This window comes from Gouania willdenowi, chromosome 15 (genome assembly GCF_900634775.1).
Source record: "Gouania willdenowi chromosome 15, fGouWil2.1, whole genome shotgun sequence".
In the NCBI taxonomy this organism is placed as follows: Eukaryota; Metazoa; Chordata; class Actinopteri; order Blenniiformes; family Gobiesocidae; genus Gouania; species Gouania willdenowi.
In genome coordinates this window covers 19,577,594-19,602,526 of record NC_041058.1, presented here as the reverse complement: position 1 = coordinate 19,602,526, position 24,933 = coordinate 19,577,594, and the positions used below count along the sequence as shown (strand labels likewise).

The window sequence follows — 24,933 nt, the reverse complement described above, 5'->3', positions numbered from 1 at the left end:
CTCTCTCTCAAAGTGCCCCCTGTAGTGCCACCGTGTACCCCCATTTGAGAAACACTTATCCCAGATAATGTGTGTGACCTCCGATGGCTGTGCCACACTGCTTACTTTGTCCACTGAGGAGGGAGAAGCCGAGGGACAGGTATTCTGACTGAAAACAAAGGCAGCATTATATGTTTAGTTGTGGGGTTTCTGGAGCGGTGGCAGTCATTTCTAACAAAGTCGTAATGAATCAATGACCTGAATTGTAATGTACGCAGGCAAGAAAACCATAAAACCAACAAAAGAACACCACCACACATGATTGAAGCCTGAGAAAGTAGAGCTTCCCTCTTCCATTTTGTCTGCGACGCTTATGGTTAGCAGGTGTTTTCAGTGCGTGACGGAGCAAGCGTAACATTTGAGTTTTGGCGTCCGTGTCCACTGTTTACAAATATTCTAAGCATGTAAAGTAAAAGGATGGATGAGAGAACCACTGAGCTCTGTGGCTTGTGACTAATATCATCAATGCTTGCTGAGTGAACTTAAGAAATGTCCCACTGGATAAGCCTTTGCACCAGTTCAGTGCTCTCTGCAGCCTCTGCACATTTTCTTGTGTAGATGGATAACTACTGATAACTCGCTGTCCATTATACATTATATTGCAGATTTTGCAGTGACAGCCTTGACACAGTAACGTATTTCAAGATGATCATTTTGTACCATCGGGCAGATAAAAACATGTATGACACTGTTTTTAATTGCAAGATGAAACTGCAAAGGTGAGACAAGATGAGGCAAGTTAGCCTCCGTGGATTGTTTCAATAGTTTTACAAAAAGAGAACTGCTGACCAAGTTAAGGAGATCTGAGGTTTGGAAAACCGGTATTTTCGTACGACGAAATGATAATCTAAAACTCAAACAGCCTAATACTATTTATAATGTGCTATGGAAATGACTTTAATCTCTCTTTCTTTCAAAGTTGCCTTCAGGTACATGCCTACAGCCTGCATTGTAAATATTAGTTTGTTATCTTACTGAGTAACGCTGGAACTGAGAAGCTATGTTTTAAAGAAGAACAAGAATGTAGGTAGAAATCCACTTGCCAGTGTTAGTCCTGTTTATGCATGAATGTTGTTTCCAGAGGCCATGGCTTCTATGAAGCTGAGAGACAGAAACACAAGTGTTTTTTATGGTTTCTGGGCTGGGGAACATATTTTATTTTTTATTTTTAACCCTCTGTATTATTGCTTGTGTCAGAACTTGTAATTTTTCATGCTTTTATAGAAAAAAGGTGGGCAATGATAAGTGTTTCACTCATTAAGCAAATATCTCAATCTTTCTTGTTATTTTAAAACCTAAAGAAAAATCATATTTAAAAATATGTTTGTGCTATTTACTAGGGCTGTCCCGATACAACTTTTTCATTTCCAATATGATACCGATATTGCAGGCTTGTGTATTGGCCGATACCGATATTAATCCGATATCAACATTAATCATACATTTAATTTTTTTTTTTAGTTAATTAAAAAAAAAAAAAATATATATATATATATATATATATATATATTTATATATATTTTATTTTTTTATTTATTTATTTATTTTTTTTCTAGTGTGGAATGAAAAGGTTTGATCAAGCGATGTTACTCAAACAGAGAACAATAGTCAGTAACAGTAGGTATGAGAATAACTGACCCATTTATTATTAACCAACTGGGTACATAAATTTTAACTTTCAACATAATATCTACAGTATTCTACAATTGTTATTAAATAAATAAAAAATCAATTTAAAAAAAAAAAAAAAATATTGGTAAATCGGTAAATTTGAATCCGATATCTGATATTTGTTTTCAGGCTAATATTGGTCCGATATCAATATCGGACCAATATATATATAAATATATATATAAATGCCAATATACGGTAGTTATTGTTCATACCCTCCCTCTATCAATTATGTATTGTTTTTTTTAATTCTCTAATACTTATGTTGTTTTTAAAATTATGGTACAGGTAACTCTATCATCATGTTTTTTTTCTTCCATTGCTGAATGAAGATAATTCCTGCTGACGGTCCATGTGGTATTGTTCTGTGATCTGCTGTGTTTGGTAAACCAGAATTAAATGCTCACATTTTGTTGTTATGGCTATTGTCTATCTATATAAATAAAAGGGAAAATAGACCTGAATTGGTGCTCCGTGTATGGGAAATTATTGAGGCCGTTTGGTTTGTGGTTTCTTGAGTATGTAATAAATAAAATGAGGCCTTTGCGACAAAGTTTGTATTTGTTCATACATTGCTGAAATTGAATGGAAATATCTTTGTGCAGATGATCTTATCAGGGACAATAAAAGCACAATCTGTGGTCAGAGCTCAGTCTCTTGGATAACTGCTTTTCTTTTAATATTTTCAACGTCTTAGTGATGGCAGGGACGTAAGGAATTAAAGGCCATAAGCCACTAAAGTAGTCGTAAAAGTTGGTCATGTCCCATTGCTAACTCAGCTTTGACATCCATGCGTATTAAAATATATGAATAGTCTTTTCTGAGAAGCATGTATTAGGCACCCTATGTTAGCACTGCAGCATATTAAGATTGATACAACTTGTTGCTCACTAAGCAGTGGAATGCTATTTCTGCAAGAGTTACCAGTTTAGAAGGTGAAAGTAAGGATTTAATCATCGACTTTGGGATTGAGAAGAGTTAACGTGTGCTTGACTGGACCTGTTTGGCTTTTTGTGTGTAAGTAACGTGGCTTGTTGTTTGAGGCAGGGTGTAGAATCGCTCCAACAGGAAGAACAGGTTTGCTATCAGGATCTTTATGTAGGGCTGTTTAAGTACTGTGATCGTTTAAAACACAGTTATTTATTGATATTGGGGAATTTTTTAAAATATATTTTTGGATCACTTTCTTGTTTACTTATTTTTCCTAAAATATATGAAGACGTCAGCAATTTACTAAAATAAGTATTCGTTCCTTTTTTTTCCTCCATCTTTTTGCTTCCTTTGCTCTTTTTTAGCATCAGTGTGTGTGATCACATCGTCGTATTAGACACAGTTAGTTGCTTATTGCTTGTCCAATGTCCAGCCTAAACGTAAGATAGTTTTTGTCTTTTAATCCAAAACTCTGACATAAATTATATTCAGGTATGTGTGTAATGAAACTAATGATCTGATGCAGCTTTTAAGACATTGGAGTGACTTGCATTTTGCAACAAGGTGCAGCTGGACCTTTGGACTCTTTGACTGTATTTACTGTGTGAGCAATATTAAGCTGTGGGCAGTTTGTATCTTATAGGTAGAATCTGTGTTGGCTCGACATTTATTATGTTCATTGTCTTTATAAATTTTTTTTAGATAGTTTATAATTTTTTTACACGATGGACTGATTTTCCTTTTCACATCATCAAAGTACATCATTCATGCTCACATTTTTCCATTGTTTTAAAGCCTTAGTTACATTTTACAGTTTTCCCATAACTATTTTACCATTACTTGCTGTTCTTTCAGATTGTATGCAAACCATAATAAGAGTTGGTTTGTGTAACCAAGTATTTAGATTAAACCGACTCTAACAAGATCATCAAAAGATGTATTGATTTCAGATAGTGTTCAATCATGTAAATGAAACAATCCAACTATACAGTCCCACATAACCTGCCCAATCAAAGTAAAGCAAACACATCATATCGTATTAGGTTTTTATATTTAGTGCCATATAAGGACTTTTTATAGCGCATTTCATACACAAGGCAACTGAATGTGCTTTACATGATCAAAAAGTGCAACAGAACACAGATGTTGAACTTATAACTGGTGATTTGATGTAAAGAATGACTCATGAGCTCCCAACATTTGATTTAATGGATCAGTTCTTGCGGCCATGCAGGATATCCAAGAAATTTTGCCGAAAGGCAAAATTCACACTTTTACACCATTTGTGCCAAAACATTTGGAGGAGAAGCTGACGCAGTATTATTGAGTCACTGTCTTCTGCATCATACAGGCGAGGCTCTGCATGTTCTTGTTATGAACTTCAAGTATGTGCATGTGACGATTGCATTGAGAGCAATACTTACTTACTTACCTGACCTGACGTGGGCTCGCTCGGCCAGTTTTAGTTGCTTTGGCTGTTATTTCTTTTTACTTCTCTTGTCCAATAATGTTTGCTGGTTTTTAAGACAACCAATGACACCTCTGAGATTATTTTACAGCTTTCAGGAGTTAAAGCAATAAAAAACCTTTGTCACTTCATCTGATAAACCTTTTGTCATAAGCGACAAACTGGTCCTATATGTGGTTTTTATACTATAAAATGCCTCATAAGAAGATGCTCTTCCATCACATATGTTGTTTTGTTTTTGCTAATAATGTTTGAATGTTTTAAATCAAGCTAATGCATCATAAACGTAGAGAGAATATATCTCCCCACAAGTGTTTTAACATTAACACTGAACTATGAATTAGTATCATCTGTGAGCAATAGCAGCATTCATAAATACATTGTGTGTTCATTCTGCACATGGTTCACTCATCTGTCTAAACAGCCGTCCTTTTATTGTGAAAAACTCAGGCTTGTCATGCTCTTGTCACAATGCACAATAGCTTTGTCTCTTGCTGTTGAAAATATGTCAAAATTGTTATGTATCATAAACAATGCATCATATGTATTATATAGTTTGCTTTCCAGATTATTTTAACCCTTGATGATGTGATGTAACGGCAATTTTTTTTAATGTTTTTACTAATATTTATACCTGTATAAAAAGTGATGGTGCTGGCTTGTAAAAAAATTTGAGCATTCTCAGCGATTCATTGAAAAATATGTAGAGATCCTTCCAGTATGTTAGATTTTTCAGATAATACTTATTTTTCTCAGTAAGTTATATGCCAATACTAAGGTAATTCATCAGGTCACTATATACATTTCAATGTACCCTGTTCTTCATATTTCAGCCATTTTTCCAGCTGGTGAAATTAAGAAAACTCAGCCTGAGTGACAACGAGATCCAGAGGCTTCCTCCTGAAATAGCCAACTTCATGCAACTTGTAGAACTGGATGTCTCTAGAAATGGTAAGAAGAGAAAAAAAAATCACTGGTTTTTCATGTTTGTAAATGGGGAAAATTACCACATTGTCTCGGAGGGGATTGTGTATGAGTGCTGACATGTTTTTTAACATTTGAGCAACAATTCTACATTAAAGCACCAGTCACATTCACTCTCCCTTCAACAAGTGTGAAAGTGTGGTTTGAATTAGGCCGACCGCATTGACTGCAGCAGTTTGTCTAAAACAAATATATCCCAAAGGAGCAGTAACACTTAAATAAAGAAAAAGAAGATATCATTTTTATCCTTCTTTACACACAATCATTTTTATTGTAATTTAAAAATACATTTCCAGTCAAAACCGTCATCAATAAAAAAACTATCTTTGGAATTTGGCTTAACACAGTAAAAGTATTTTTATTGTTTTGTGTTTGATTTGAACTTTTTCCCATAATGCTTTTCTTCACCTCTGCTGATAATCTTATGAAAACAATCTTTGTGTAATACCCTTTTTTTCTCTCTCTTCTCTAGATATTATAGAAATTCCTGAAACTATTTCATACTGCAAAGCCCTCCAAGTGGCAGATTTTAGTGGAAATCCATTAACAAGGTGATGTCATGTTTGCAATACTTTCAGTGCACATGTATCTGTTTGCAAATGAATCATCTGACCTCCGTATTAAGCTGCTCTTTTGTCTGTTGGAACTTTTATTGCATGAAAAGGCACTGTAAGCATTTTTAAAATGAGTGCCACAACATTCAATTTGCACCTCAGCAGGGTCAAACCCACATGGCTCTGCAATGTAACGCTCAATAGGTATTGAGCTTCACTCCAGTTGGAACTCATTTGCATTTCCAAACCTGGTTTACCGCCGTGCCATGTGTTGTCAAGTGCTTTTAGATGAGGGTAGTAATGTGTGTGTGGTTTTTTTTTATGTTCTGTATTTTTATTATTATTAGATCATTTAAAGACATATCATATTGTTGTTAATTGTAATGAATTATTCTGTACTTCCAAGAAAACAGAGAAAACCTCATTTAGACACTTTTGAGGGTATCTGCCACAATCTTTGGTATAAGTGGTAAATTAGTGATTTGGAGTATGGCTGTAGCAAACAATTCTTTTGGTAATAAATAGATCTATCTTTTTTTTTTTTTTAACTCATTAATGAATAATTTACGCTTCTTGATCTGATCCCACAGCTCACCCTTGAGCTTTTTTTTTATTGCACAAAACAGATGAACATTGAAGAACAAAAAAAAATCACATGATCTTTTGAATAAGTACTTAAATAAAGGTGCAATAAACAACATTGCATAAACAAACTCAACCACGGTGCTAGATTGAGATAAAGCAAACGTTTTTCCACAAGTTCAATATTAAACTATAAGCTTTGCCATTAAATTTAAAAAGTGTGACACAACAAATTAAAGTTGACATTTTCTTGGCTGCGATAACGTGCAATGCTTGTAGCTATGTTTTAACACCATTATTTGTTAGGGGAGTGTCCAATTATAAAATTTCCAATATAATATACTGTATATTGGTTTTTTAAACAGATTGAGTTTTTTTTCAGGGTCTTCTAAATTATTATTTTTTTTTCTATTCAATTGTAGAATATTTTTATGTTTAAAGTTAAAATGTATTTGACGCATTGGTTGATTCTAAAACACTGTTTGAGGTCACAAATATTCCTGTCTGCAAGAGGCTTTATTTTACTCAGACATGTCTGCCAGTGCCTGTGGGCTTCCTCTTTGTACTCCACAGACAGTTGAGAAAAATGTCTGAATGTGTGGGTGCCTGTGATTGGACGTTGCTGTCTGTTAGCCTTGCCATGAACTGTTTCATGCTGCACCTGGATAAAGGTTGGGTGGGATAGCCTAGCCGGTAGAATGGATGGATTTGTAGAATACTGTGAATCGTCCAAAAGGATTACCTATTTAAGCAACACTTTGTCCTAAATGTTGACCTAAAGAACAACTCATCATCAAAGGGATTCAAATAAAAGTACATTGTAATGTTAGCTGTACTAATTTCATGCAGGAAAATTACTGTTGTTGAGCGTTTTTTTAATTGCTGATAATTTCTTATGTTTTGAATGTTTTTTGTTCCTTAGGTTACCAGAAAGCTTTCCTGAGCTGCGGAATTTAACCTGCCTCTCCATCAATGATATATCATTGCAAGTCCTTCCAGATAACCTGGGAAAGTGAGTAAATGCTTTAAAGTAATAGATGCAGCCACTCTGCAGACAATTATCTTAGCTTCTTCAAGCCCTCAACAAAAAGCTAAACCTTTTTTAAATTTTATTTTTTTGTGACCATCACCATCCCTCCCTAACTCATTCACTGCCAGTCATTTTAAGAGCAGCCAACCCCATATTGCCAGGCGTTTTAGATGATTTTCACTGAACTTTAAGACCCACAGAATGTTTTGTACGATGACTATATGAAATCTGATACCAGATTCTGAAAGATTAGACTCTCTACTTTCATCAGAAGTGTTTCTTGTTTATAGCTTGTTTTGTTCTCCTGTAATCATCAGTTGAATAGAGGCTAGTTTCATACAAATCGCCAGCTTTTTTAGCTTTAGGGACACCTCAACATTGGTTTCCTTCTATAAAACTACAGAAACAACACTGAGAATGGGCTTTTGCTGGAAAAATGATTATTATTTTGCTGTCTAGGTCAGAGTTGAATGGATTGCTTACTATATTTTTGGCCATCCTCCAAGTCTCTCCTCGCCATTCTCCACACACTCCTTCTCCCGGGCATGCCAGGTCTCACCGCTTGCCATGTTTTGTTGATCATTTTCTCTCACCATCGCGACACTCTCAATAGTCCACTTAGTTCTACACATGCTCTGGTCGAGTGTGCGCTGCTGTGAGCTGCTGGGGACTTCAGCATCAACTCTCGTAGCGCCATTTTCTGTCTCGTAAATTCCTTTCCTCTCCCTCTGAGCTCTGCCCATCACGGGTGATCTCTCATCCAAAGGTGCGCTGCTGCCACCTACATGTCACCAGTTGATCACTACATCATTGTACAAGTTAGATATTCACAGGAGAGCATCGTTACCCTGTCTCCTAGCAACGCCAGCCGAAAAAAACAATTGACGTCTTTGACAGTCAATGAGTTAAGGAAGGGTAAGAAAAACTTTATTAAAAGGAGAATATAAAAAAGGGGAGTGTTACACCTAGGTGAGGAGGAAGGGAAGAGAGAGTTAGGGTAGGGATTTGGGCAGTGTTGCACTTATGTGGGGGGAAGGGAACAGGGAGGAGGGAGTCAGGGTAGGAAAATGGAAGGGGTGGGGAAGAGTCGACTGTTTTAAGGTGAGAGTGAAAAGTGATGTTATAGTTGTGCATATTGTGCTTATTGTGTTGTGTAATCAGTTCAGCCAGTCTGGTGAACTAGAAGCATTTAATGTTCTGTACATTTTCTTTGAGGGAGAATTAAATCTTTGCGCACCATTTAAAAAAAAAAAAAAAAAAAAAAGGCTAATTTTGAAAAATCCTGTACATAAGAGTTATATCGGAACAATTAAGGAGACCTGAATGGTTTTGATGGTGACGGTGGTCTTTCAGACTTCTAGCACACAGCCAGTATGTGGTATTTCATTTCTCAAAACATATTAAATAAAATTGTAGTTTCTTTTTGTCATAATGCAAAAATAATAACACAGACAAATGAGTCATCCTGTATTTGTTTGTCCTCCTTAAGATACTTTTTCTCAAGCTCTTCCCATTGTCGCTCCAATCTTGGAAATGCATCAATTCCAACATTCAGGACAGAAGCTTCAGTTCCCCTCACTGACGGCTTTGTCTGTTTTTATACAATGCACCAAAGGCTGTTTAAGATGGCACATAGTATTACTCAGCACGGTGGCCAACATTCTTGTTCCATGGCGGTCTCCGTTATTGCAGAGTTGAGTTATAATTGAATTTAACAAGACAAATATGTGCTTTCAGGTCATAGTGCCACAGGGGCAGTTCTTAGCAGATTTTTGGAGTGTACCGTTAGATAAAACTAACTTAGTGGGACTGAGTTATTGTAGATGTGCAAAAAGCTCAGAGCCATTGGTTTCTTAAGATTATTTTCACTTGAAACTAATAAAGTACATTTATTTATTTAGATGTATTTTTGGATGATTCATCTGTTTTAATAGCCCTAACTAAGATTTTCTTTGAAAGGAAAAGCTGTTTTCCTGGAATCCTAAACACACCGGAAAGTATTCACAACGCATTATATTTTCCACGTTCTTGTGTTACAGACTGATTCTAAAACTGATTTGAGTAGTAGTTTATTTTAAAACTTCAACACAAAATATCCCATAATGACAAAAAAAGGTATGTTTAATCATTTGTTTTGTATATTTTTGCAGATTCCTTTAAAAGACAAAACAAAACTGGAAAAACCTAGCGAAATGTAGAAAAGATGAAGGGGTGTAAATAGTTTCTGCTGGCACTGTTTCAAGTGCTCAATTTTTTAATTCTAAATAATATTTTTGATTTTTATATTCAATTTAGTCAATAATCTCAATTTTTTGGCATTTTTCTGCCCTGTTGTTTAGGAACAATGTAAAAGAAATAAACTATTTATTCCATATTTTTATTCTACAGTCTTGAGCATTTAAGTCATAAACCATAACAAAACACGTTCACTACAACATTTACAACATCTAAATGTGTAGTGTCCTTTGTTTCAAACTTTGTGGGAAACTTTCTTTAATGCTTATAATATGTCCTAAAGTTGCTTGTAAATAAATAGAAGCTTTATTAATACAAAATACAATACAAAGAAATCTCATTGGCAGCAGTCAGTCAATCAATCAATCAATCAATCAAACAGCAGAACGATTAAAAATGTATCATTAATGCTTTCTTCTCTTTTTACACTGATGTACATTAAATTAATTTGGTCGGGCCCCAAGATTCTCAGGATTTCCTCACTGCTCTTCCTTATCTTGGTACGGAATGTTTTTTTTTTTTGTTTTTTTTAACCTCTATCTTGGATTACTTTAGTATTTAAAGCCTGCATTGTGTCAAGGGGAGATGGAAATAAAAACCATAACACTGTTGGAGCAAAATGCAGTGAGTGTTTAGAGTTAATTAGGATAAATGTGTAAGAGGTTGAAAAACGTCAGTGTTTTATCTGACGAGGAACAGCACACACAGAAACCTGAGACTTCTGGTAAAGCTGTTGCATGTTTTCGTCACTTGGCAGCTCACTAAAACCAGATTTCAGACAGTTTTGCCTAAGCAGAGAAGATTTTGTCTGTCTTTTTAATCTGCTGCTCAGCAATCTGCTGCGGTGAAAGAAAACCACTCCCAGAAAGAAAGATTAAATAACCAAAAAGTAGCAGCAGCAGTAGTAGAATTTCTGTTTCTCATTTAAACGTTCATATGAATTCAATTACAAACGGGCTTAAGAATGCTTTTTGGTTTCTCTGTTGTTTATTATCTCAGTCTGAGTACAGGAATTTGATTAACAATACAAACACAGACACACATTTAATGTCTCAAAATTCTTTTATTCTTTGATCTTGATTTTAATATGTTTCCAGTTACAAAGTAGATACTGTTATGAGAACAATGTGGGCTGAACAAATATTATTATATCACCAAATATTAAAGATTGATGATAATATTGCCCCATCAATATTCTAAAGTCAAAATTAGTGTCTTTATTAGTCTTCCTAGGGAGAAATGTGTGTGAAACAGTTCATTTATCACAATTAAAACATTCAATCATTCACATAGTAAAAATCAAAATTACATTGCCAAGAAACAAGTGCATACAAATACTCAGTACAATACATTAACGTCTGACTTCTGCTCGTCCTGGGAAATCTCATATATGAGCTTCAATAAGAATACTAGAGAATTGTAATATAATATTATAAGAATAGATAATAGAATACAATATACTTGTATTGATTCCCAATTGTTGCAGTAACACAATGAGAAGGAGCAGACAGTAAAAAAGAATAATAAATACTAACAGAAGATAGTAGTGCATAATGTAAAAAACTGTAAGACAGACATAATTTTGAAAATAAATAAATAAAATGAATCAAAAATATATTAAAAAAAAACAACAACAGATGTTTAAATGACAATTGAAGAAATTGGGCTGGGGGATTCAATGTTATGACCGTTTATTGAGTTAAAGGGGAATTAAACAGGACGATATAAATAAATGTTAATATCGATCAAAATCAGTTTCTGTTTTTTCACAAATTGATATTGAAAAACCAGTCTGTGCTATTGTTTGAGAAAACGCATTTAATATGAATATGGAACTTGAGTATTTTTAGGTATTCTTATTTTGTACAGATGATATTTAATAGTGGAATACTGTCAGTGGGCATCGCAATTACAAAAGGTTGAACCTGTTATTCCCATGGAGTTATAAATAATGTGACCTGGAGGTAGAGCTGGGCAATATATTGAGATTCAAGATATATTGAGTTTTCCATTTTGGGGATATGGAAAATTACAATATCGCCTATATAAATATATAGATATATATTCTTTTTACTGCTTATTTGGTTTTAAAATACTTGTTTTAGGTGTCACTGTTTTCACTACTTTTCAGAACAGAATGAAAAGCACAGTTAGATGATCACTGAGTGTGTCCTAACCCAGACCTTCATCTAAAAAAGACACAGTACAGAACTCACTCGCACATGCTGTCTTTTATAGGAGAAAAAGACTAAAGTGGCTCATATTGTGTAGTTGTTTGTATTTTAGTCTGCTGTGATTATTTAGAGATTCTCCTCGTCATTTAAAGTATGCAGTGGTTGTTTATGCTGTCACTGTAATAAGGCTCACACACACACCGCCAAAGTACTTCCTGTCTCTTCTATCTGATCACCACAAGTCTTTCTCTGGACATTTACAGCTGTCATTAAAGAGTGTTTGTTTTAATGATCTGATCTGTTTTGTCTGTCCTTCCAGCCTCTCCAACCTGATATCACTGGAACTCAGAGAAAACGTGTTAACTTTCCTACCAGAGTAAGTGTTGAAACCTTTATGTTCTGGGGATAGGCGTTCACTTCCACTGATGTATTTAAATGTTCCTTTGGATCTTTCATCTGCAGGTCGCTCTCTCTGCTTCATAGACTTGAAGAACTCGACCTAGGCAACAATGAACTGATGAGTTTGGTAAGTGAAAGACACATGGCTCTTAAACAAACAGGATGAGTCTTTTATTTATTTTTTTTGTCCCATTTCCTTGTTTTTGGCACGTCCGCATAGATTAGCATCCCTCGAGAACAGCTTCTACTTCTTATCACGCGGAGGCGAGGTGGGCCATCTGTTTAGGGCTTTGCTTTTAAGCTGAAATCTTTTGTGAGTGGTTGAACTCCAATGGTGTAAGATTTAAGTACAGATTTAGCCAAAATCTGACTGTCAAAAATTATATTTAATTAAGTTGTCTTTTGAGGATGTATATTGATAAGGATTTAGCAATTCCGATGCTTTATTGATTCCCAAGTAGGCTGAAAAACAATATCAGGTTTAATAATATAAATCTTAATTATTCACCGCTGAGAATAAACAATACTCAAATGAGTCCTCAATAAACAAATAAACAATACTCAATAAAATGAGTCCACAAGTCAAGTGGTTATTGGCTTAGGATAATAAATTAACCTCATTTTTTATCGTTATCACACAATGTTAAGTAATTAAGTAACTACATTTTATGTATTAGCAAATCTTTCATAGATAGAAATCGCACAGTGCTTTACAGTAAAAACACAGTGCTTCACAAAACAGTGATTTACAAAGATACAATACAAGACAGTCCTTAAAAATAAGGAAAAAAATACAATGTTAACACCAAGTTACTAAAAGAGGATTATTAATAGCCTCAGTGTCTTTAGCTGCATTTTAAAGGAGTCAATGGAGTTAGTGCAGCATAGTGCCAGCGACAAAGAGTTGTTTAATTTTACCTGCTGTGCTAGTGCTAGCACTCGTGCTGTTAAGTGCATCAAAGACACGACATTGCTTGAGTACAATGCCGTGTTGTGTGGCCAAATGTTTGGACATGTTGGTTGTGTTACCGCCTTTGGTGCACAGATCCCTCTAACAGGAAATACAGGTGTCGTCCTTCTTATTGAAAGACTTGATGGCAGAATCGTAAAGGGTTTTTGTTAGCAATTCCAAAGAATGACTAAGAACCGGTTCCTAAACGAAACCGATTAACGATGCACATCCCTATTTTGAGCCCATGCATGCATCCACCCACACAGCTATTTTGTATCTGAACCATTACCTGTATGCTTTTATTATTACCTTTATATTGGGTGATTCCATGCCATTTCACAAATGGCCCACATACTTCGGTCCAAAGAAATCCTGAAATGTTTACTAATTGTTTGGTGATTATTCAATAGACACTATGTAAATTTTTAGTTTGATCGAATTAATCATTTTTCAGATATGGCCAATTTAGTGAGAGGGGCACTTGTTCCATTTTCAGCTTTTATTATCTCAGGAACTGTATCACATAGGCAACTTAAATTTGGTTTAGTAATACAGCTCCACATAACCTCTCAGAATATATAAGCATATCTGCTATACATCCTATCTGGTTGACATGCCAGCCCCTCAAAACTGGAAAAAAGTTTGTCAGTTTATCATTTTTGGGCCTCCAGTAAACAACTTAGCATATGTCTAGGCTCCTTCTAATTTGGTCATATTTGAGCTATGTACATAGACTGTTCAAATCACTAATGATTAGTCAGATATATGCATTGGTTCTTGGGTGACCGTCTCATAAAATATGGAAAAAAAAAAACCTTTTTGTACTTTTTTCATTGGCCCATAATTGCATGTGGGAATGTAAAAAAACAACTGATCTCCATCTTAATTTATAGTATAAGGTTTAGTATTTCTTAGGATACAAAACAATTTTTCTTTGTGACTTCTTCATTTTTTATTTTGGACTCCAACTGTGTGTTATTTCACCACTCCCTAATATTGAAAACCTTTTACATGAGGCCATTGTAGCTTGCCTTTGTGTCTTATAATAATTTATTGTTAATTAGCTTTTCACTTTTTCAATTTGTTGAAATGACGTGGAATGACCCGATTAGGAATACAAAATTCCCCTGATTTTGGTTTGAGCTTTTTCCATGTTTTTCACATAATAAAAATACAGAATAAGAAAAGAAGAATTTCTTTGACAGCATTTCACAAAAATCCACATTGCCTTCCCTTGATGTCGATGCCTTGCTCCCACTTGCTCTCTAAATTCTTGCATGTTTTCTTCCCACACAGCCGGAGTCAATAGGCTGTCTTGTACGCTTAAAGGACCTGTGGCTGGATGGAAACCACTTGGTTGAAATACCTCCTGTAAGCTGATTTCTGCATTTTGTATCCACAATACGAACTGTTCTGTATTTAGTACACTGTTGTAATTTAATCGGCTAATTTTGATTCATAGTGCTTTAAAGACTTTAATTATAGCATTTTAGTGAGAACATCTCAATTAGCATGAAGTGTGTGCACAGCTGCTAATCTGTCTATTTAGTAACAGCACAGATGAATGGAAATGATCATTTAACTTAATTTCAAATGGTGCTCAAAGCACATTAGATTAAGCATTAGAGAAGTGACATTTACAGTTCATTATATAACCACATGAGGATTTATTTATTTATTTTTTTGGACAATAGTTTTCACAAAATTAGCAACTGTCCATAAGTGGTGGAGAGTGTAAAGAATTTTAGGATAAAGGATGGAGAGATATTTCCAACAAAAACATATGGCATTTGTGTTTACGTGGGAGTTTTCAAGCACCAAGGAGATCTGTAGTCTTGGTTGTTTCAGAGATCGGGTATATACAATCTGAAACAACCGGGAGGAATTTTCATCATATTTTAAAATTGTAAAAGATGTTCCTTGTTCTCATTTTGCAAAGGCAGTGGTTAAAAATATAAAATATCCTTCTGACGGCTCAATATACAATTTGTTCTTGTTGGACCAGATGTATCACTTTGTGTTAGCGCTCACAAAGGATAATTCGAATTTTTGTGTCTTTTTTTTTGATGCATCATCCTTTAGAAGACACAACAGAAGTCTCAGGCACTGTCTTCAGTCAGTAGTATACTGTACTACTGGACAAAAACTGAATTAGAACATCAGTTACATTAGAGAGAATTCGTGTTAAATTTATCTGAATGTTGAAGAAGCTTCTTGTTACACAATACTTCAATATATGTGATGGTAATTGTTTAGTTCAAGTTGTGAAGTATTTTTGTTTTACCCTTTTTTATTTTTATTTATAGATTATTGATAGATTATTATTTTGTGATGAATGCAGTGTTGTTGTTGTTTTTCTGTTGTTGTTGTTTATATATATATATGTATGTGTGTATCTTGGTATCGTTTCTTTGAATATTGGGTTTTTATTTTTGTATTTACTGTATGTGCCTTAAAATTTAAAATAAAGTTGGAAAAAAACAAAACAATTTGTGAAGTATTTTAAAACCTAAAAATGTATATACAGTAAGAATTAGTCACACATCATCATTTTGATAATATGTTCAAAGTAATAAATTGCACTTAAAGTTGCTTCCTATGATAACTTTGTTAGATGAAATCATTGTGTATGCAGCCTCATAGATCAAATAACTGAATGTCATTTACTTAAAAAAAGATAGAAAAAAGTAAACTTTCTTTTTTTGACATTTTTGGAAAAGTTTATCAGATTGCATTGTGGGATGTGGGGTCCTGTATGGGTGGAAGTGATCCTTTTCCTTTCTTTTTGAAGTAAAGGATGTTTGATTCATTGATTTATGAGGCATACACTAGGATTTTATCTAATCAAAAAATAAATATTGTGTATACTTTATATACCCTTGAAAACAATAACATTGAACAAGTTTTAGCTTATCAAAAGTAACCAAAGGCAAATAATTGCCAGTTGTCAGCAAAAACTAGTTTCCTGTATATGGTCAGGTGACTCGATGTATGGAAATGAATGTAGTGTTTGGATTGCTGTAATGTGACATTTCTGGGTGCTGACCTGAGGCTTTTTTTCATTCCACTGCTCAGGAGGTTGGCGGCATGAGAAGCCTGTTGTGTCTGGATGTATCAGAAAACCAACTGGACCGGCTTCCAGAGGAGTTGGGAGGCCTGCAGTTGCTCACAGACTTAATGGTGTCGCAGAACAACATTGACGCTCTTCCAGAAAGCCTTGGTACGTTTTCAAATAGTGAGCTGCATTGTCACCCTGTCATTGTGTTACTACCAACTCAAAACTATATATAAAGCCCAGTTTAATTGAATTAATTTAATTTAATTATATAATGCTTATCCGCTTTCCTTCATGGCAGGAAAACTACGCAACCTCTCAATACTGAAAGCTGACCAAAACAGGCTAACGTACCTACCAGAGAGTATTGGGGAATGTGAAAGTCTCACAGAGCTCGTGCTCACAGAAAACCAGCTACAGGTTTGCTTCCTTTATTTCCATGTGTTTTGTATGAATAAACTACTGGAGGTATATTATTGCAGTGATTGGTCATGCCATTGTATGCAATCTAAACAGGCTGTCATTTAGATTTGATGCAGTGTTGATATTTGACATGACCTGAAACAGTCTAACAGTCAATTGTCTAAAAACTGCAGGCAAACATAGTTATTAGGCCAATATATATATATATTTCTAAACTGAGTTCTTCGTACTCTATTTTTATGTTTTCTGTTGCACTTTTTATTCATGCAAAGCATGTTGAATTGCCTTGAGTGATACTCGACAGAAATTACAAAGGCTGCTGAATTGAAAAACTATTAATTGTAACCTTTACTGGTATGGGTGAGAGGGAGAGGCCATTGTGAAGCTGCATATATGTAATAGAAAGCAATTACCGTAATTTCCGGGCTATAAAGCACAGTGTTTTTTATTGGCCGCATTACAATCATTTAGAAATTTCTAAGAAAAATCCACACAAATGCTGCAGCCTAACAGACTTTTTCACGTTCCGTCCTTGTGGGTTACCATGGCGCGATGTGAGCCAGCCCCCTCTTTGTTTACATGTGTTTAACCTTTGAGTAGGTTGTATGTGTGCCACAGACGTGTTTAATTTTTTATTCACACTATGCTGAGATGCTAAGGGAAGACTTTATTTTTTTTTTTAATTGTAATGTTATATGTTATAAAATATGTAGTTATCTGATTTCTTAATCAGAAAGTTTAAGCTAGTGTGAAGTTGCTGTTGCACTTTTACTTAACCTGGATTAAAGCTTGAAATTGTTGACGTTGCACTTTTGACAATATATCTGATGTCTGCAGTCATTTTTAAGTGCATTAAAAAAAAATCAAAAATCTTTAAAAAATCAGAGATTTTTTTTTTAGGCAGAATCGCTGAGCCCTACCGCCCAACCCTAATACCGATTAGGGTTTTTAAAAATACGACAGCGATATATTCGTCAATAGCTGATATATCGGCCGATATATGAAATAAGAACATTTATGTACACAGGATATTCACAATACATGAGCACATAATCTTACAACGCCAAAATATGACAAGACAAGGAAGCAAAACACTACTAAATTAAAATATGGAACTTTCATTACTAACACTGTTAACATACGTAAGCACTGTAAAGCCACTGATTAAGAAGAAAAGGCAAACTTGTGCAAACCTTGTTAATGGAATGCAATGTAAGAAATATATTTAAATGTAAAGTTTCTCAAATCTCAAACAGTAATCATGTATAAATAAAAAAAAAAAAGGCCAAATCTAATTGTAAAATCGGCCCTTTAAAATCAGGCTTTACTTGAAATGACAAGGAAGGAAGTGCGACATTCACATAACTCCAACTGATTGAATAAGGTTAAAAACATCTGATGACTCTGACGGTAGTCTAGACTTACCTGTTTGAAGTTGTCTTAAAATTAAATTAAAATGTTGTGGTTACCACCAAAGTCTCATTTTTTGTTTCTTGTTAAGTGCAACGTCAAAATCCATCCCCGTAATATTCCTGGTTTTCTAAGGAATAAAGTCCAAAGAACCGGATGACATTTCTTATACAAATTACGAACAAAGTCTTCTTACTCAGCTTCAGACTTATCATCTAAAGCTTTAAGAGCAACATCATATCAATAATGAAACTTAGTGCTCAGTGTCAGGTTTGATTCCTCAGGAAAACAATGCGTTTGGATTAATAATGCTTACACTAACTTAGCGCTGACATTTAAAGTCCAAAAGAACAACATTAATATTCTGCTGCTCAAAGATTGTTTTTTTTAGTTATTTGATTGTTTTATAAAGCAGGTACCCTGAAGACAATGTGTAGACAAACGTCTGTACAAGCAAGCAAATAATCAATGCCAGCTTCATGATATTTATGGCCCAGCATCACAAACAGCATCGTTTGTTGGTAGAAGTACAAAAGTAAAGATGTAAAACCAATTTTCTGAAGTTGTGTATTGTTCTGCCTTTTTAAAATGATTAAAAGGTCATTATTATTATTATTATTATTATTATTATTATTATTATTATTATTATTATTGTTTTAGTAACGGTTCTAAATTATTCAATGTTCCAGAGTTTGCCAAGGAGTGTCGGGAAGCTGAAGCGACTGTCAAACTTCAACTGTGACAGAAACCAACTTTCTTTTCTACCCAAAGAGGTAAGCATTGGAATAAATAGCAGGTCTGGTCAACACAATTTTGTTTTAAGAACATTCTTTGAGTCAAGTTTCAATAAGTAAAATCTCTCTACAAATGTGTAATATAACACATGTCAAATCTACTTCTATAGTGATCTGTGAGGCACTATGTTGTGTTGAACTTTATAGTCCTTTAAGATGGCTTGCTAAGTGGTGTTGCTTAGTTAATGCCAGGGTTGGGGTCAATTACGATTTTAAATTACAATTTCATCTTCAATTGTCCATCTTCAGTTACAATTTAATTACGATTACAGTGACCAGCATTTTTCCCAATTACAGTAAATTACAATTATTTTTATCTCCTTAAAATCAATTACAATTATGTTCTCAATTACTAAAGTTTTATTGCTATTGTTGATGTGAAACATTATTAATTTATTGTTTCTTTAAGACTTAGCCAATATCCTTATATCCAATAGCCCTCATATTAATTTACCGTATACTAAATATATCTTTACATATAATAGTTCAGACCAGTCAGGTCAACTTTTTTTAGGCCTATTTTTTGTGACAAGAACAAAAAGTTTCAATTACAATTACATAGTCAATTTTCTGAACTCAATTACAATTGAATTATGATTACCGCAGCAACAGATTTTTTCAATTACAACTACAGTTATAATTACACCATAATTGTAAGTATTTATTGATTACACAATTACAATTTTAATTGACCCCAACCCTGGTTAAGGCAACTCGCTTGAAGTTGTCAAATCCTGCTGGTGTAACGTAGCAGAAACTTCGTTATTGGCATAAAATATTTCTGTCAAGCGCTTTAGTTAATAAGTTAAGTAACAATGAATGTTGTGATTGATCGAGTGCTGTGGTTGGTTCAGCTGTGACTCAGTGTGTGCTCTTTGTGTGTGTATGTTGTGTTCTCAACGCTCTGGTCTGTGAAAGTGAAGGGATGCTGAAAGGCTTCTTTAAACCTCACACAATGTCCTTGTGTGTGGATGATGCAAAGCCTGTAGTGTTGAGTTTAGTACACTTGGTCTACACGCTGAGTAGATGGTACCACTGATTTCAAAGCAGCATTGCATGACACATCAACCAATCCTAGCGTGACCATGTCCCCAGTATTGATTGTAGCCTCGCTAAGCTACTTATCCACCGGCCTATTTTTATCGATTGTTGATTAGTTGGCCATAATACATCTTTTTTCTGACTAGAATCGATGTGTGAAAACATTAAAAACACTTCATGTATATTTAATTTTATTTATCTCGTGGCTTGAAAAAAAACACAGTATTTCATTGTCATAACAATCTTTTTGACTGATCTCCTGGTCTAGGAGTTTGATGGAGTAACCCACACACACACAATTATAAATAAAGTACTGTGTGCACATACACTGTGTGGCTCTGATGATGTTGTTCCTCCTGTTTGTCACAGATCGGGGGCTGCAGTGGGCTGAATGTTTTCTGTGTACGAGAGAACAGGCTGACGAGGATACCATCAGAGCTCTCCCAGGCATTGGAACTGCACGTGCTCGATGTGTCTGGTAACCGGTACGTCCTGCAACTTACCTCATCCCTCAGTGCAGGAGAGAGATGTATCAGTGGAAACTGAGATAGCGCTGCGTTGTGGAATAGAACCCACAACATGATAAAAGACAGATAAGGGACTTGTTTTTCCCTCAGGAAATGAATTAATAATCAACTAAAAGTGGTGCAATCGCTGATGCCGAGTGCCCATACAGACTGAAGCATGTTTGTGTGTGTGATTTGTCGCCCTGTTGATGTGAAAAAATGTTTTTTGTGTGTGCTCAGGCTCACATATTTACCCATGTCGCTGACCACACTGCGGCTGAAGGCCTTGTGGTTGTCAGAAAACCAATCGCAGCCACTCCTCACGTTCCAGACCGACGAGGATCCGGAAACGGGCGAGAAGGTGCTCACCTGCGTGCTTCTGCCTCAGCAGCCATTTGACGGGGATAATAAAGGTATGAATAGGTTTTGTGTAGGGATGCACCAATCGATCAGCACCGATTTCCTTAATATTGAGGGATCAGCCGATTCTTGCATATGAAACCGATCTTTTCTACCAATCTTATCCACCTCTGCAAAGGTCTTAAAGTAAGCCACTGTCTCTTTCTGCTGTGAGATGACTGACAGGCCCGTCCACCAGGTCATGTGTGCATTGGTTAAAAACAGTCACACGGAGCACGGTTAGCCCAGCATGTCAGCAGTCGGCAGAAATACACAAAAAAAGAAAGCAAAAGGTCAGAATTTGTAATTTGTTTAATACAGAAATAGGTCTTGATGGGGCTGCAAACAAATCTCTATCTCATTCACCATTTAAGAAACCATCACACCACTGAGTAAGTGGCATTTGAAGCTAGCATCAAGCTAATGCTAATGCTAAAGCTAACGCTAGTGGGCCGCTGTTCGAGTTCATGAGCAGTGAAAAGAGTAAAACGACCATGAGAAAAATGATGGGGTTCATGGCATTGGACATCAATGAAAAACCAATGTGCAAGTGACTGCAATAAGAACCTGTGCCATAATAATTCTGTCATTATTCATTGACTTTTGAAAATATTACACTTGCTTCACCTTATTTGTTTTGTAGAATGTTTGACTTTTAGGAGCTTTTATCCTGTAAGCTGTTGCAAGTTATTTTTAGATTAATAGTTTTACATTTAAATATCCACAAAGCTGCTGCATTTGGACATTTTTGTTCTTTATGCACTACAACTTAAAACTCAGGATACTTTATTGGTGGTTTAAGATGTTTTGTTAGTTTGTCCTGTAGATTATTATTTTATCATCTACCTCAAACCCTGTCATTTTCTTTATTTGTAAAACCAAAATACAGCTGTTCACTTTATTTTTGGCAAAGAGCTTAAGCACGTTTTGTCTGTTTTTAAAATGTGAAGACTGAAGGAATCATATCATATCATTTTGGATTTCGGACTGCAATGCTCTGAACCAGACATGGGTAACTGAAGGCCCGGAGGCCACATGTGGCCCTCAGTTGAATTTTTTTGCAGCCCCCCAAGCAAACCCCCAAAAACTGTAAATCGAGAATGTGGAAGGAAGATGAAGCCAATATAATACACAAAGTACACAAATGCACCAAGTACAAAAAACATTTAAAACTTAAAACATAGAATGACGACAAAGACAGACACAACAACCACTTAAACAAAATGCTACGAAAACACCGAAAGCAACTACACATTACAGACGAGCTCCAAAGCAACACTCTCATCCCCAACTTGTCACATATTGACGATCGGTCAGGACCCCTTTGCGTCAGTATTCGACGCACAGGGTACCCCTTTGACGTTCATTGAAAGCAGATCTTGCCAATGAAATTAGAAAATTTTAGTTTTTGACGTAGAACTGAATCACATACATCGTTTGAAAGGTCTCAGTGGAGAGTAACATACAGTATATGAAGATTTGCTTTTCACACGACCCCTGCTTTGAAGTAATGACCTTTGAACTTTGACGTCAGAGCATGTTTGAAGGTGTTTAACTCTGTAACAAAAAGGGGCTGTAGACATGGGACAAGATATTTAAGGGAGGTATTGAATCCAAATATTCTGTGAGGGAACTAAACAACAGGGGGCAATCAAAAATTTGTGTTAGTAGTAGTATTATTTTTTTCATCTAATTACATCAATGTGTTTACCATTCATTTAAATTCCCCAGTTTACTCTCATTTCAGTATTCAAAACTTAGCATTAAAGGGAAAAGACTAAAAGTTGTAATGAACTACATTTCCCTAGAGGCAAGTCATACAGCTTACATCAATATGTCACCATAGTTGTAGTTTTTACGCTTTCCAAAAAAAGGTTGTAACTTATGGTTATAAAAATATATCCATTGAATATGTCAATTATCCCATGCAGCCAAACTCCTCCTTGCATAACAATAGGCTGAACTACATTGAAATAAATAAAAAATAGAGGGTAATGTCATATATTTTCACTGTTATTCTAGAAACGAGAATATGGGTAGGGAGGTCTTGTGTTTTGCAAAGTGGAATTAGTGGGGTTATATTAAATTTGTAAAATGGTTTATCTATAGATAAAATCACGTATTTGATACAGCCGACGTAGTATTTTTCATTGCATTTTGTTGGAACGTATACGGTAGGCCACCCAAGTGCTCATGCGCATCTCGTTGCCAGGTCTTTGATAAACAAGCCAAACATTCGCTTTACAAAAACATAGAAAAAGCCCCACCCGTTATTTCTGCACATCTTTTAGAATCTGACAGCATACTTACCGAATATGATTAAATCACCTCGCATGTTTTCAATCTGTTGAGATCTCAACTCACTGAAGAATAAAGGCATATCATTTTATATATGTATACTTCATTGTTTTTATTTCCGTATCGATCATCAGGCTGCTACAAGCTCAATTGCCTGGCCACAGTCTCATAGCGTCTGTGTCCCCAACCACGGTTAGGAGATGAAAACAGGAAAGGTTTTAACAAAAGAATTACAACATCCACTCAGTCCGTGAATGGATATTAATCTGTATTTGCTTTGCCACTTTTGGTGTCCATAGGTTGTCATAGCAACCACAGAAAAATGCCTTTACATAAACTGAATGGATACTATGAAAGCTAAGGGTACATTTCTCACTAGAAATGTCATCAAAACAATTTTAAAGCCACAATCTATGATGAAATAAGGCAATTTGTCTCTAAAAGATGAGATTTCTGGCATTGTTTTTCATTGAGGAGTCAGCAGTGACTTGAATAATGACAGGAAAATAAACAAAATTACACCAAGAACACAAAAAAAACCACATAATGACTTCAAAAATACACAAAATTCCTAAAAACTGACAAAACATCAAAACCACAGACAAAGACAAAAGAAAAAACTATCCCCCCCGTCATAATGCTCTGATTGGTCACTATTCTAAATGCTGACATAAATTTTGATAATGTGGCCCTCGGATCAGATACAATCACATTTTTGTGATAGAGTTGCTCATCCCTGCTCTAAACTTTTCATTTATATTTGAGATAACTTCTTCATGTGCAGTTAAAACAACACATTTATTTTGTTTAACTGGTATTTTGTCTTCAAGTAGACGAAGGGAAAATGTCTATTGAGATTTCTGTAACGATGACACTTTAGCTGCTTTTATAGCAGACAGCCTGATTGAAATTACAGTGTGTGACAGGGTTCACGTAGAGGGCCGTAACACAGTTTCACCTCTGATTAATGAGCACTACTCGTATCTAGTCCCCTGTTGTTTTGATGACATTATCACATGATCTGCTTGGAGGAGCACACTGCAGTATCTGAGAGGGATCACCGCGTCTATATCAGATCAAGCTCTCTGCGATGCCCCCTGAGGCCTTTCTTGGTTGTGTTTTTTAGAAATGCAGTGGATTGAAGGGCTAAAGAGGCTTAGCAGTGGCTGGCCTGCTGCCACTAAGAGCTCACTCACTGGATATGGAGACGCTGCAGCGGGCTGGCGTTCAAACAACACATTATCTTTCTATTTGCCGCTCGCCACAAGTTCTTGGGGGCAGATCTGTGCCGCCCTGGTGCTTCATTTCAAAAACACCAGAGGTTTTTAGGTTCGGTCCCAAATTTTCACACACAAACGATTCTCCTCACAGTTTCATCTTTGTTTTACGACTTTCTGCATCCCTCACATGTGAAGAGTTTGGGGTCAGTTGAGTTAGGCTGAGGGTGGGGGCGGGGGAAGATTGCGTTGCTGTAAGCCTGTGACTAAGCTGGGATTTGAAACGGTGATCTGGCAGTTTCAGCCTCCTTCCTATTAGTGCCAGGTTACGTGGCTGCTTTTATTACTTTGTGCTGCAGATGTTGTAGAAGCAATATTGATTTTCTGTCTTTTGAAGTACTGCGTCTGTATGAAAACCAAACAACACTCTCACACCTCAGGGTCTGACAACCTTGCCCGCTGTGGAGCGTTGGAGAGCCTGGTGAATGACGCGACGGATGACACGTGGGACAACAAAGTCACCAACAGGATCAGCGCCATTCACTTCCTTGATGAGGCCGAGGATGAGGACGATGAACAGGTGAGCTCAGTGGCCCTCATTTATCAACCTTGCTTGAAAACGGGTGTGCATGTGGTCGTACGACAGGACCAACGTGTGATTCATGAAACATTCGTATAATATGATGATATCTTAGCGTACCTCCTGTTTCTGAGGCCCCGCCCACTGAGCTCAATTAAGAAAAGAAGCTTTTCCGAGATGAAAATCAGCATC

The 24,933-nt window shown here is 35.7% G+C and overlaps 1 protein-coding gene across 1 annotated transcript in view; it reads left to right on the top strand.

The window, feature by feature from the left end:
- Nucleotides 1-24,933, top strand: part of LOC114476996 (leucine-rich repeat-containing protein 1) — a 31,863-nt gene that overhangs the window by 5,291 nt on the left and 1,639 nt on the right. The window contains exons 2-13 of the mRNA XM_028469020.1: nucleotides 4,942-5,059; nucleotides 5,565-5,643; nucleotides 7,151-7,240; nucleotides 11,987-12,043; nucleotides 12,130-12,193; nucleotides 14,315-14,389; nucleotides 16,094-16,238; nucleotides 16,375-16,493; nucleotides 18,596-18,679; nucleotides 20,111-20,226; nucleotides 20,488-20,660; nucleotides 24,602-24,741. Coding sequence (XP_028324821.1) covers nucleotides 4,942-5,059; nucleotides 5,565-5,643; nucleotides 7,151-7,240; nucleotides 11,987-12,043; nucleotides 12,130-12,193; nucleotides 14,315-14,389; nucleotides 16,094-16,238; nucleotides 16,375-16,493; nucleotides 18,596-18,679; nucleotides 20,111-20,226; nucleotides 20,488-20,660; nucleotides 24,602-24,741 — 1,260 coding nt within the window. The remainder of the gene's footprint in view (nucleotides 1-4,941; nucleotides 5,060-5,564; nucleotides 5,644-7,150; nucleotides 7,241-11,986; nucleotides 12,044-12,129; nucleotides 12,194-14,314; nucleotides 14,390-16,093; nucleotides 16,239-16,374; nucleotides 16,494-18,595; nucleotides 18,680-20,110; nucleotides 20,227-20,487; nucleotides 20,661-24,601; nucleotides 24,742-24,933) is intronic.